The sequence below is a fragment of the Pituophis catenifer genome, unplaced genomic scaffold (genome assembly GCF_029215685.1).
Source record: "Pituophis catenifer annectens isolate HBS135680 unplaced genomic scaffold, rPitCat1.0.hap2 SCAF_3, whole genome shotgun sequence".
In the NCBI taxonomy this organism is placed as follows: Eukaryota; Metazoa; Chordata; class Lepidosauria; order Squamata; family Colubridae; genus Pituophis; species Pituophis catenifer.
Window position 1 is genome coordinate 92,988,443 of NW_027256883.1, and position 13,481 is coordinate 93,001,923.

At 37.5% G+C, this 13,481-nt stretch overlaps 1 protein-coding gene across 1 annotated transcript in view; it reads left to right on the forward strand.

Moving 5' to 3' along the window:
* ADCY2 (adenylate cyclase 2) overlaps nucleotides 1–13,481 on the forward strand; it is a 156,940-nt gene that overhangs the window by 140,310 nt on the left and 3,149 nt on the right. Inside the window, exons 20-23 of the mRNA XM_070939121.1 lie at nucleotides 4,306–4,464; nucleotides 7,360–7,506; nucleotides 9,914–10,021; nucleotides 11,737–11,851. Of these exons, the coding sequence (XP_070795222.1) occupies nucleotides 4,306–4,464; nucleotides 7,360–7,506; nucleotides 9,914–10,021; nucleotides 11,737–11,851 (529 nt within the window). The remainder of the gene's footprint in view (nucleotides 1–4,305; nucleotides 4,465–7,359; nucleotides 7,507–9,913; nucleotides 10,022–11,736; nucleotides 11,852–13,481) is intronic.

Here is a 13,481-nt window from a genome sequence, read left to right on the forward strand (position 1 = left end):
TATTATTACAGATTTTAGAGTTTTGAGCTGCATAGAAATGTCACAGTCCTTAGAATTTAAGAAACCCATTCAGCATTCCCTTTGTTGCCTATAAGTCAGCGACTTGTAATAAATACTGAATTTTACATTTTAACTCTGTATCGCTTTTCAAAGGGAATAGGAAAATAGAAAATATCATACAGCTGCGATGCCTCTCTTAAATACTGAGATGTAGGTAGTCTTGACTTAGGACCATTCATTCATTCACTGTCCACTTGAAGCTATAGTGGTGCTGGATGAAGGAATTTATGACCCATGCCCAAAGTTATGGCCATTGCAGTTCCCCCATGGCCACATGATCAAATTCAGGTGCTTAGCAACCTTACCCATATATGTGAGGGATGCTGCAACACCCCCAACCATTTATCTCTCCCATCATCTATGCTCTTTTGATCTGCCATCCTGCACTCTGCTGTCCCAGCTGGCCTTCACCATCTATTTGCTCCTGCTACTGACAGGGCATGCCCAGCCTTGATGCTTGACTGGGCTGGGACTGGCTTTGCACTGCAGGAAAGGCCGATGGGAGCCAAAAGCATGATTTTTCCCCCTTTTTCAGAGCACAAAGCCAGCCCCAGCCCCACCCAAGAGCACTTTGCAAAAGGACGCTTGGGTGCACTGTGATTCAAGGGATGCTTTCAACTCCCCACTCTTTATTTATTTATTTAATGCGGTATAAAGCCAGGCCCAGCCCAGCCAAGCAGCGAGGCTGAGCATGTCTCATCTGCAGCAGGAGCAAGAAGATGGCAAAAGTGGGCTGGGATGGTGGAGCATAGGATGGCAAGGGTGAAAGGGACTGGAGCTGGGATGGCTGTGGCTTCCTGGGACATGGCAAACATCCCAGAACCACATAGTTTTGGGTCTGCTTGCTGGCCCTCAAGGCAGGTTGCAGGACAGCCAGAAAGGCAGGCTAGGGAGAGTTGGAGACAGTCTCTTACCTTACTGAGACTCAGGGCTGAAAAGATCAAGCCTAGAATTGCTCAAATTGAGGTGGGTCTAGCTAATGACTGGTAAAATTCACTTAATGATGGCAATGGGTTTCTGGGATTTTGGTTGCTAAGAAATATAGTCACATGACATCCCACTTTATGCCTGCAACACTTAGGAACCAAAATTCTGGGCCAAGTTGTGGTCCTAAATCAAGGATTATCGGTATCAGATGAAAGCTGATGTGCAGTTTTTTCCCTTTGGTTTGTACTCTGGAAAACAAAACGGAGACATTTTATAATACATTGTGCACGTTGTTAACTTCAGATTTAAAAATCGAATTCATGCTCCGCATCTGTTTTGAGGTGGGGAGAATGCAGTTGATCCTGGGGGAGAGATGGAAGGGTACAGGAGTGAGACCTGATGGTGGAAAGAGAACAAACAGTAATGTCTTGGTTGTGATGGCCTGCAGAGAGTTGGTATAGATAGGCCTCAATTTACAGTTGGTCATTTAGTGACCATTCAAAATTACAATGGATTCCCCTTGGGACTACTTACCTGGAGTCAGAGTTCTGACAATCACCCACCCCCTGCAGTCATGTGACCACCTATCAGGTTCTCTCTCTTATGGCTATTTGTGTCATATAATATTTATGGGTATATCCATAATTTTGTATTTATTTAGTCATGTTTATGTAGTGTATATTGGTGACTCTTTGAGAGCTGTATGCAATGAAATTTCATTTTAAAGTATGCCGATTAGTATACGTTCAAAGTGACAATAAAGTTATTCTAAGTTCTATTTGCAGCTTCCTACATTCACATAACTGCAGCTCTGTCAAAACAGCAGGTGATAGCTTGGCAGGAAGCCTTTGTCCAGATTCATGAAGCACACCAATTGCACCTTTCCCTAAATTATGAATCTTATCTCACTCAAGCCTTAGTCACCCTCTATGTGGACTTACAGCAGAACACTCTTGCCCTTAAGACCATTTGGAAGCTGCAGCCAGCCCACAATACGATGGTGCAGACTCTTAGGGTCATATGTTGGTACACCCATGTGACATTTCTGCTACTTGCACAGCACTGGTTATCCCTAAGGAGGCAATTCAAGGTGCTGGTTGTGACCTATAAAGCGCTTCATGGCATAGGGTCTGGTTATCTGAAGGCAGCTCTTCTCCCATCATTTCTAACTGGTAAGACCTTATGGGCCTTATTTTTAAAATGGTGTCTTTTGCTGGGACCTTAATGACATCTTTTCTCTGTAGCAGAGCTGTCCTGTAACATAGCATCTCCCCAGAGGTTTGAATTGTTCTTCAAAAAAAGACCTCAAAGATTTAGTTCTTTCCTCAGATGCCGTATTAGAGAAGTATCTGTCTTTTGTGAGCATTTTATTAACGTGCTGAGTGGATTAGTCCTTGAGTTATCACATTATTTTTTGCTTGTATTGTATTGGATATGCTTTTAATATGCACGCTTCCAGAGTCATCGCAAAATGGGCAGCTTTAGAAACTAGATTTATCAATAAGTAAAATATATTTGAAGCATTTCTTTTGAAGCAAGGCTTTTTGATCATTGACTATATAAATAGTAGATTTCTTTATTCAGTGTCATTACTTTTATTTGGTAAATAGAGCGTATTTCATTCTCCCTGTCAACAAAAATAAAAAGTCACACTAAATGAATTCAAGTGTGACTGAATTTCTGATTCAGTATCATTTTCATTCATTGTTTTTTAAAAAGGCTGGGTATTATATAGCAACCTCTCTCCCTTTTCATCCCATATGCTTCCCCTTGTTCTTTGCATTTTTGGAGAGGCATTTTTCTTCTTTTCATTATGATCGATGAAAGTCATGAAAGAAAATTATTCACCATTTCTTTCTGTTTGTTTTTTATTAATTGCTTTCTCCATTTCCTCTTGCTCTCATCTTCCCAGAATCTTATATTGTTTGAGCCTTTTTCATGCTATTTCTACAGAATAGAGAGGAGTATAACAGTATTTCAGGGAGGTGAGATGTTTCCACTACAGATTAAAAAATGCAGATGTTTCTGTTAGCTTCTGGTAGTTGCCTTTTCCATTTCTTCAAAAATGGAAGCAGTAGCTATTTCCTATTTTATTCATTTTATTTTTCTTCCCCCCCCTTTTTTTTAATCATAATTCTGTTTTACCTTACTTTTCATTGTCCTCATCTTTCTAATTATTATTTTTAATGTTATTTTAGTTTTTTTTAAACCTTTCTTATTTGTTCTCAAATAGAAATCAAGTTATTACAAGGATACTTTAAGCTTTAAGTTGCATGGTGTGTTTTATTCATATACTCAATCATCTCTCATTATCTGGGTTGACTTCAGACTAAGTTAAAATAGGATTAAGTATTTCAGGATTGTGCATACTATGAGAACCTATCTATTTTCTCAGGGAATTGTTTTGTTACATGACTTTAAGGAATAAGCAACCCCAGCAATTGTGTCCTTCTTCAGTATTCTCAGTGGTGTAGTCCTCTTTTCCCTTAATTGTTTTTTTGGACTCCTTCTCAAGACTTAACATTGTTCAACATGTTGTTAGGTTATGCATTCAGCTCTTATTTGGTATATGAGATTGTAACTTGAGATATGATAGCACAGCCATATATTGTAGAAGTGGTATAATATTGTATAAATGGATACAGCTCCCAAGTGGATCAGGATAAGAACATCTCTTGGGGTGAATGTATATACCGTGTTTCCCCCAAAATAAGAGAAGTTTGATTGAACTCGCAAGAAGGTTTTCTTTTACAGCATGTTTCCCTGGACACAATGGCAAAGAAAGTGATGGAGCTTGAAAGATAAGACCTGTGTCCCGCTTCTCGCCCACCCCACCTGCCACCCCCAAATTGCATCCCTAAAGGGGACGGATGGCTCAGCAAGGGCAGGAGCCCTGTAATGCCCGGCGATGGGGGGAGAAGAGACGGCAAGGGGAGCCACGTCTCGCTCCACGCGTCTCGTTTCTCCCCTGCCCCACCTGCCACTCCTCTCGATAAAGAGACAATGGGGAAGGGAAGCAGCTGTTGCCATTGGGGTGGGGTGGGACTTGTTGGGCCACTTGGCCGGTGCAAAAAACAGGGAGGGGAGGCGACGGCAGTGATGGGACATCTAGTCCCACGCTCACTGCCTCCTGCGCCCCCAAAATAATAAGACCCCCCAATAATAAGGCCAAGCCCTTATTTGGGGGGTCAAAAGAAAATAAAACCCTGTCTTATTTTTGGGGAAACACAGTATAAATATATATATATTTCTCTTTAAAACCATTTGATAGGACAAGATGCCTATTGTTTCTTTACTTCTGTGTCCTCTTTGTAACAGAATGAATATTACTGTAGGTTAGATTTCCTGTGGAAGAACAAGTTCAAAAAAGAACGTGAGGAGATTGAGACAATGGAGAATTTGAATCGGCTTCTTCTGGAAAATGTATTGCCTGCTCATGTGGCTGAACATTTCTTGGCAAGGAACTTGAAGAATGAGGTCAGTCCACCTCACTACATCTCATCTTAGGTTAACTGACCAGGTCAATTTCGAGACAGCAGAAGACAAACCACAGACCGTAGATTCACCTGCCCCAGAAAGTAAGAACTGGCAAAACAGCTTAACTCCATGTCTGTTTGCTATTACTTCAGCAGCATTAAGATATGTGGACTTCAACTCACATAATTCCCCCAGCCACATATCGCAGAGTTGCTGAGATTGAAAAACACTGCTCTAGGACATTGTTGCCATTTGGATTTAACAAACCACTGAGACCTACATGCCCTCTTTTATATCTGTTAATTTACAAATAACATGTGTCTGTTTGTGAGTATTGGAAGTTGCACAGAACAAACAGTATACATTTGGAGTCACCAGTTCTTGGGCTCATTATTGCAAGCAATCCTTAAAAAACAAACCTTTGTGTTTCTTGCAAAATGTATTCCAACACAAAATTACATTTCTAATAATCCCTCACATGAACTGAAAAGGCATGAATCTGTAATCAGGGTGTAGAATATACCTCCAAAGGCAATAAAAAGAAAAGCTTAACACTTACCAAATCATCTATTGGCTTGAAGGACCGGAGAAAGAAGTAAATCATTTGTGCCTTGCCAGTTCCATACAGTCTCTTGCAAAAATCCTGAAATCACACAAAATTATAGCCATTTTAATTGTAAAAAATATTTTAAATTACTTGGGCCAGTGACTCCTTCTCAGTCCTAGGAAGGAGGCAATGGCAAACCACTTCTGAAAAACCTTGCCAAAAAAATTGCAAGGACTTGTCCAGGTGGTCTCCCAGAGTCAAAAAACCAACTCAAAGGCATAAAACCAGAGCCAGTTTGGTATGGTGATTAAGGCACCAGTCTAGAAATTAGGAATCCTAGTTCTAGTCCTAGCTTAGGCACAAAGCTAAGGGGGGCTTTGAGACAGTCACGCTCCATCAGCCACAGGAAGGAAGTAATGCAAACCCTTTCTAAAATCTTGCCAGGAAAACTGCAGGAACCTATCCAAGCAGTCATCAGAAATAAAAGTAAAAAAAAAAAATCTGACTTGAAGACATTTTTAAAAAATACTGTTTTAGTCCATTAGCAAGCATCCACCTGCTGACAGTTTTCCCAAAACAAAATCCTGAATTACACTTCAGTATAATTTCTTTTCTGTTTTAGCATTTTCTAAAATGATAAAATCTTTTATTTTGTCCCCTGAAATTTAAAATAGTACCAACGTTGTTACACTGGAAAATTCTATATCCTATGAGAATGACCTGCTTTGCGTAGGAAGTAATTCTCTCCCAGCTACCTGTTTTCATTTCCATCTGAAACCTAGGTATTACAAGCAGTCAGTTTTCTCTTCCCTGGCCATGACATTTAGAGTTGTATTTATATAGTTTCCAGTGATCTAGTATTTGTTTGCTAGGATTTTCAAAGCCTTCAAAAGGGACAATTGTCACAGCATGTAAACAAGAGCAAAGTTCCCTTCCTTGAAGTGTTAAAGTAGCTGCAGGCTCTGGAAGGCCAGACTCAGCTGTTTCAAAGGCAGTTTTCTCTCCGTTCTTCTGGGTCCGTGATTGCTTGATTTTTCTAGCAGCTCTGGAACAAGTTTTCTCTTGCATATACACATGAGCACAGAAAACTAGAAAAAGTCTTCAAAGCAATTCCAAAGAACGGGGATGCATTAACTCTTTAGGGTGAGATGCTCTTGACAATGTATTTTGAGAAACGTTCTTTCAAAATACATTGCATATTTCTATTATTTATAACTGAAATTTCTTCACTCCAAGTGTTCAGTTGCTGCTTAGAAAGACCTCTATCAAGCATGCTAATGTAATATCACCATATGTTTATCTAGTTGGAAGGACTTCTGAATTCTGAATTAAGGCTCAGTCTCATGACACAATATCTGTCTTATTGATCTGTTGCAGCCTGCACAACAATAACAGACAACCAGCAATTTACTTGCACTAGACCATATCACTGGAAAAGGCAATTATGTATATGCACACAGAAAATCCTAAAATGCATTGCCTCCCCCCCTCCCCCCACTAAACTGCATATGGAAGCACAGCTGTGTGGAACTGTACAGTATATGTAAATGGTTTTGGACTGGGGTTTTTTTTCAGCGTTCTCTGCTGGAAATGCTGAACAATGCTTTGATGGTAAATAATTTTGACTTCCTTTGGCAAGAATCTTTTTCATACATTTCCAATCTAATTAAAAAGATGAAAGAAAGCAGTGTCCTATTTCACTCTCCCAAATAATATAACTTTCTCAATCTCCAATTAAGATAGCAGGATCTGTGACAATTGCTACATCTTGCATATTACAGACTTACATGAGTTATGCCTATTAATTATAAAGACCTTTTAAAAAAGATTAGTCAACTCATGGTGGCAAATATACCTAATATTCCTGCTTCCTATTTTCCTCACAACAACAATGTGGTGAGAGAGCTGAGAGAGAGTGACTGACCTAAAGTCACCCAGCCAGCTTTCATGCCTAAAACAGAACTAGAACTCAGATCCTCTTGGTTTCTAGGCCTGCACTTTTACCACTACATCAAATTGGCTATTTGAGATGTGTATCGCAGAAATGCTGAAATGTGTATCAAATACTTTTGGTGATGGCCAACATAGTTTGTTGTAGTTAAGGATACTTAGCATGCAGATGAATTTTAATTTAATAGTTTAATCAAATTAATAAATGCTTTTAATTTAATAAATAGCTTTTGATGAAACTAAAGCAAGAAGCAATGAAAAGTTGATATGAACTTATCTTTGTACAATTTTGTAAAAATCAATAGCACTTTTTCCTTTTTTTCCTTTACTATTATTTTATGTATGACTTCTGCTGAGAACATGGACAACATTGTCTCTTATTCGTCTCTCAACAACAGGATTTATACCATCAGTCGTATGATTGCGTCTGTGTCATGTTTGCCTCCATTCCAGATTTCAAAGAATTTTATACAGAATCTGATGTTAATAAAGAAGGTTTAGAATGTCTCAGGCTTCTAAATGAGATCATTGCTGACTTTGATGATGTAAGTGTATTGTTCCTTCAATTAAAATATGAGCCAGAACTTATGCTGAAACAAAGACTTCTTAGCCACTCTCCAAGATAGGAATGCCTTTAACCCCATTAAATCATTTAATTTTGACCAAGAAATATATTTTGGAACACTACATTTGCTCAACCTTTCGGCAGAGAAGATTGTTTGCTTAAAATCTACAGAATAACAGAGTTGGAAGGGACCTTGGAGGTCTTCTAGTCCAGCCCCCTGCTCAAACAGAAAACCAGACAAATGGTTTTCCAATCTAAGCAGTGTTGGCCATAATCCGTAACTATGCCTAACTTTAAACTTCAAATCACACTGTCAACTGAGTTCATGGGATTCTTGCTGTAGAGAAGATTGATGGAGAGAATGCTTTGAATACCACTTTAAGTTCCTGGGGGACAAAAATTACCATACTTTTCAGAGTATAAGACGCATTTCCCCACCCCCACCCCAAAAGAGGGTGGAAATGTTGGTGCGTCTTATACACCGAATACAGCCATTTTTTGCCTCCCAAAGCCTCACCCTGCAAGTCCCATTTTTGCGAAAAACGGGGCGCGCAAAGAGTTTGGGAGGCCTGCAGAGTGCTCCTGGGGACCGGGGAGGGCAAAAACCTGTTTTTTCTTCCTTACCTCTTCGAAATCTTGGTGCATCTTATACACCGGTGCATCTTATTGTCCAAAAAATATGGTAAAGAAGGATAAAGTTGACTGTGGCCAAAAGGAGCTGTTATTTAATTGTGTGATGGATAGATTCTTTCCCCTATATTTTATATATTTTGTACAGAAGTGTACAAAAAAAAGAGAATGAGCCAGTTTCCAAGTCGCTTGGGCATGTGCCCAAGCCTTCTCTAGAAGAATCCTATGAGACCTCTGTCTCATTCCAGTTTCTTAGTGCAAGGAAGTTTCTTTGGTCTGTATAGATGATGTCCTCCAATTCTCTCCTTTGGCCAAAACATTATCTACTATGTTATGGATATTGTAGCATATTCGCTTTCAAAAACAAGCTGTGGGTTGTTTGTCTTCTTAATTTATAATGTTTTAAGTATAGAAAATCATTGAAGGGACTAATCTGGGAATGTACACTCTATGAGAATGAGCAGAACAGTTATTAATTTAGCTGTTATTGAAGGCAGTGAACATTAGTCATGTCAACAGCAAGCAGAACTTTGAAGCTGGGGCAAAAAAGTCATTGAGAGCTACCAGTCACTGCTTTAGCGTAATTGCCAAACTATTTTGATTAACATGTAGACATTATGATTATGCGATTTGCTGTGAAACTGTTCCTGAATCTCAAATTTTGTTCTTTAAACAGTTTTACATATTTTTCTTTTGTGGTTGTTTGGATTTAACCATCATTTTCCCATTATTATGATGACAGGTTAGCACTTTTATGGCCAGTGAATAAAACTATTTAAAGTAATATGTTTAGGAAACCAGCACAATAGCTTTATGTTTAAACATGTGATGCTTCAAACCTGGCAAAGAAACTGAACCTCGAGGAATGTAATTATATACACAAAACAGCTTGTTGTGTTTACATTTTTGTGAGCATATGGAAACAAGAGAAAATACTGTTTAAAGTAATACTTCCATATGTATATTTTTCAGGGCTACATTAAATATTCTTTCTATATTTAAATACAGCAAATCAAGAGCCAGTGTAATGTAGTAGTTAAAATTTGGGAATTGAATTGGGGACACAATAGTTCAACTTGTCATTCAGTAAAGGAATTCACCAGTTGACTACGGCTCAGTCATTCTGTCTCAGCCCATCCTATTTTACACATTTTCTGATATGGAATAAAATGTGCAGAGAAGACATTCCCATCTATGCTGCCATGATGACTACAGAGAAAATATGAAATGGAAATGGAAACCTAATAATGAGTTACAATGAGTATGAAATCTCAGGGACAATTAAACCAAACCCCCCCTTCTTACAAAAAGTTTTGGTTGACAGACTCACAAGCTTAGTTTCAAAGGATGAAGAGTTTAGCAACATCAGCAGATTTTCCTATGGCCATACAGCTTTAATGTTGCCATCCAGTCTGTACTCAGGGCTATGGATTGTTATAACTAAATTGTTTCCTTCAACAAGGACCTGGGATAAAAATACTGGAATATGGAGATATGTTGGGGAAGGCTCACTTCATCTCACCTGCATATGCATTGTGCCTTAATATCGGGTTTCTATATTATTTATGACATGGGCAAATATGTTTAAAGAGATTACTACTGTTCTATCTAGACTACCCTAAAAAATGGTGATAGTTCTTCTGGACTTGGGCTACTTGGGCTTTCTTTTAAAAAGTATCTAGTGACAAATATAGAAAGTGTGTATTAACAAAGCTAATATGTGATTGTTTTGTAATCAGACATCTGTTTCTCCACAGCTGTTATCTAAGCCCAAGTTTAGTGGAGTTGAAAAAATCAAGACAATTGGAAGCACATATATGGCCGCTACAGGACTAAGTGCAATGCCCAGTCAAGAACACAGTCCGGTATACATCAATATTATACACAATTTGAAGAGATCATTAGTCAAAAAGACAGAGATTGGGATATGCTGCAGAAATTTAGTCATCCTGATCCTAATGAAGCTCCTCTGAATAATGCTCCAAGCTTATTTGGAGTATTCAGAGGTGTATTTTCACTCATTTCAGATTGAAAAATAAATCTGAGAAAGTCCCATTGTAAACTCAGAGTAATTTATTTGCCCCTTGCCGCTCTTGAATTAGGGTCACAGCATGGAACTATCATCTTGGCAAATGTAGTAAAAAGCCTCTATTCACCAAGAATGAAAGGATGTGTTAGAATCGGAGAAAGTATGTCAAATTTTTCTTTCCCCATCAGAGTGGCTCCATCTGAAGCCCGACAACAAGCAGCATTTGTGGGGAGAATCAGTGTAAAGAAAAAGTCAATTGCTTCCCAACTATTATGTTCCTTCTCTGCAACTCTCTGCTCCTACATTTAAAGTTATGGGGTTAAATGCAAAAATTGATCCATATTGTGCTACATGATTTACCCCTTCCTTCAAATAGAGACTCCTCCTCCAATATTTATTGTTTGACTAGTTGTAGAATTACTGTTGTCACATATGAAATACAAAACAATTACTGACACCTAAAATGCTCACTTTTCATCCCAAAACAACAATTTGCCAGTTTAATGGAAAAGTTACTGTCACTGTCAGTACAATAAATAGAGTATGCTTCTGAGAGACTTCAAAACATCAGGTGAAAAATAATGTATTTATAATACCTAACATTTCACTGTTTATATCTTTATTTAATTTGAAATTGTACAAATCAAACTTTATTTCTCTTCCTGCTCTACCTTTCCAATGAAATTCAGAGGGATTTCAATTTTTACTTCTTTTGCAAGTAGGATACATTCAAAGAACTTTGCTGTGTCTTCAAAATACACAGAAATAGCCCCATCCTACTTTGCTATTTTATCACTGCAGCTCATAAAACGGACACATGCCCTGGTGTGCCTTCAAGATGAGACATAGTCCAAGGCAGCTGGACCCGTCTCAGTAAAACAGATACAGGAACCCAAGGGATTGTTTCCTTCATTTTAATTTGCATTTTGCAGTAAAGGGCAGATTCCAATATTTCACAGCTTAGGCCCCAAACTGAGAGTCCCATTGTGTTAGCCTTAACAACAGGCACTAACCTCTTTAATATATATTCTCCCTATGCTACTTCGTGCAGCAAACCACTGACAGAGAGTGGAATGATGAGCATTGCGATCAGTAAGCGGCAAATGTTTATGCAAGGAAATTGGAAAAGGTCTTACCTAAGGAAACTGGCAGATGGTCTTGTAACAGGAACTCAGAAATATCTAGATACAGCCCTGGGAAATTTCTTATCTGCAGGAAGAAAGTAGTTTGTTCAGGATTTGAAGAATACTAGATTTATCCCCAACCTCATGCATGTTGATATTCCATAGGTTGCAGCAAACATAACAGCAAATAGTTTTATGCTTTCTCAGATACTGCAATGAATAATGTACAGCTTAATTTTTGCACATTTTCTAAGAAGTCCCCTTGATATTAATTATTGATACTGATATTATTAATGAATGTTCATGTAGCCCTAAAATTGAAGCATTTCTTCCCAGAATGTTTTCATATGGATATGCATAGAAAGCAAGTTTGGTGACATGTTTTGATGATTGCACTTGCCTTATTGTGTTCTGTGTTTGTATTCAGGAGCCTGACCGACAATATATGCATATTGGGACTATGGTAGAGTTTGCATTTGCCCTTGGAGCAAAACTGGATGTAATAAACAAGCATTCCTTTAATGATTTCAAACTTCGAGTAGGTAAGTGAAGAGTATCACAAATAGTCTCATAGCAGCAACTTGTAATGTTTCATTCTGTTACAAATTCATGGATTTTTTTACTTAGTTATTTCAACAACTCACGTCTATAAAAAGGGACAAATCTGTTTTATGTCCCACATGCCCCACAGTTGTTAAAGATAAAAGGATAAAGTCATAGCATAGCACAAAATTTTGGAAGACAATGAACAAAAAAACCCCAGAAGCTTAACATGAATTCAGTCCATGGTAAGAATATGAAGCAGATTTTCTATAAATAGAGAAGAAATGTTGTTACCATTTTCTCAAGGTTAGATTGTGGTTATATAATGCTTTTTAGCAATTTCCGAAAATTATGCCAGCAAGAAAAAAAAGGGACAATAATAATAAGAAGAAAAATCACCTTATATACATTTTAGCAGAAATACTTTTTAAATAATAGAATAAGAATACAGTAGGTAGAGTAAGTCCATCAAGGTCTTTGTGATGAAGAGAAAGAGAGATTTTGGGAAGGTTGCATTTCCTCTGTGCTGGTTCATCCTTTTTTAAAATTAAGAAATCTTTAGATCTGAACATGTGAGTTATACCAGCCTGCCTTATTTTATTTTATTTTATTTTATTTTATTTTATTTATTTTATTTTATTTTATTTTATTTATTGTCAGGAATTCCATGGCTACTATCTCATATAATGAATCTAAGGGCTACAACAATCCATAAAACATAGCTGAAAATAAAAATACCCTTTTCTTTTGTTAAAATTCAACCCATAAATAAATAGATAAAATATTTTCTTTTTCTAAAATATTCAGAGTTTGTGGAATCAAAAGAAAGAACATTACATTTCTGGCTGACCGAAGGTTATTCCAATATTCAGCACCCTGTTAGGAACACAAAATGTTTTTGAATACAATATGAAGTTAAAAGGCTGTGTGTGTGTGTGTGTGTGTGTGTGTGTGTGTGTGTGTGTGTAAATATAAAAAGTATTTAATTTAACAAAATATGCTTTTTATATTATCACTCAATATTTTGTTATTCTATCTAGCCCATAGATTACAATCATCTTAGTTTACAGCATCCCCTAGTGTCAAAACCTTGGCAATGAATCGATAGACACAGATTGAACAGTATTTCGTCCTCTTCATATGTACTGTATTTTCTGCATTAGTCTCATCCTTTCCATTCAGAAAAACATTCCCAGTTTTGTTTATATGTAGGATATCCAGTGATTTCTAATTATTTTCCTGAATACTGAGGATCCTATTCAAGAACAGAAGAGGGTGCAACATTTTTTCACCTCTTTTCTTAGGATCCTCTGGGAAAGTATTGATACGGCATCTAATGTGTGTTCATTGTATTCTGTTAAATGTCACTGAATGGAAAATTACTGTATTCAGTTCTTCTCCTTGCCCCACTTCATTATTTTATTTATAATTTTGTTAGAAGAAAAGTACATGCAACTTAAAAATCATAGTTTTATGACCATGAATTGCCACTAAATGCTAATAGAACCATTAAAAGTGGTATTTGCGTAATGTGGATTATGGTTCATATTTCTTATGATCAACACATCTGTCCTAGCTAAGCTCACATAGTGCATAAGGTTTAGAGCTGGAAAGGTATATAATAAGTAT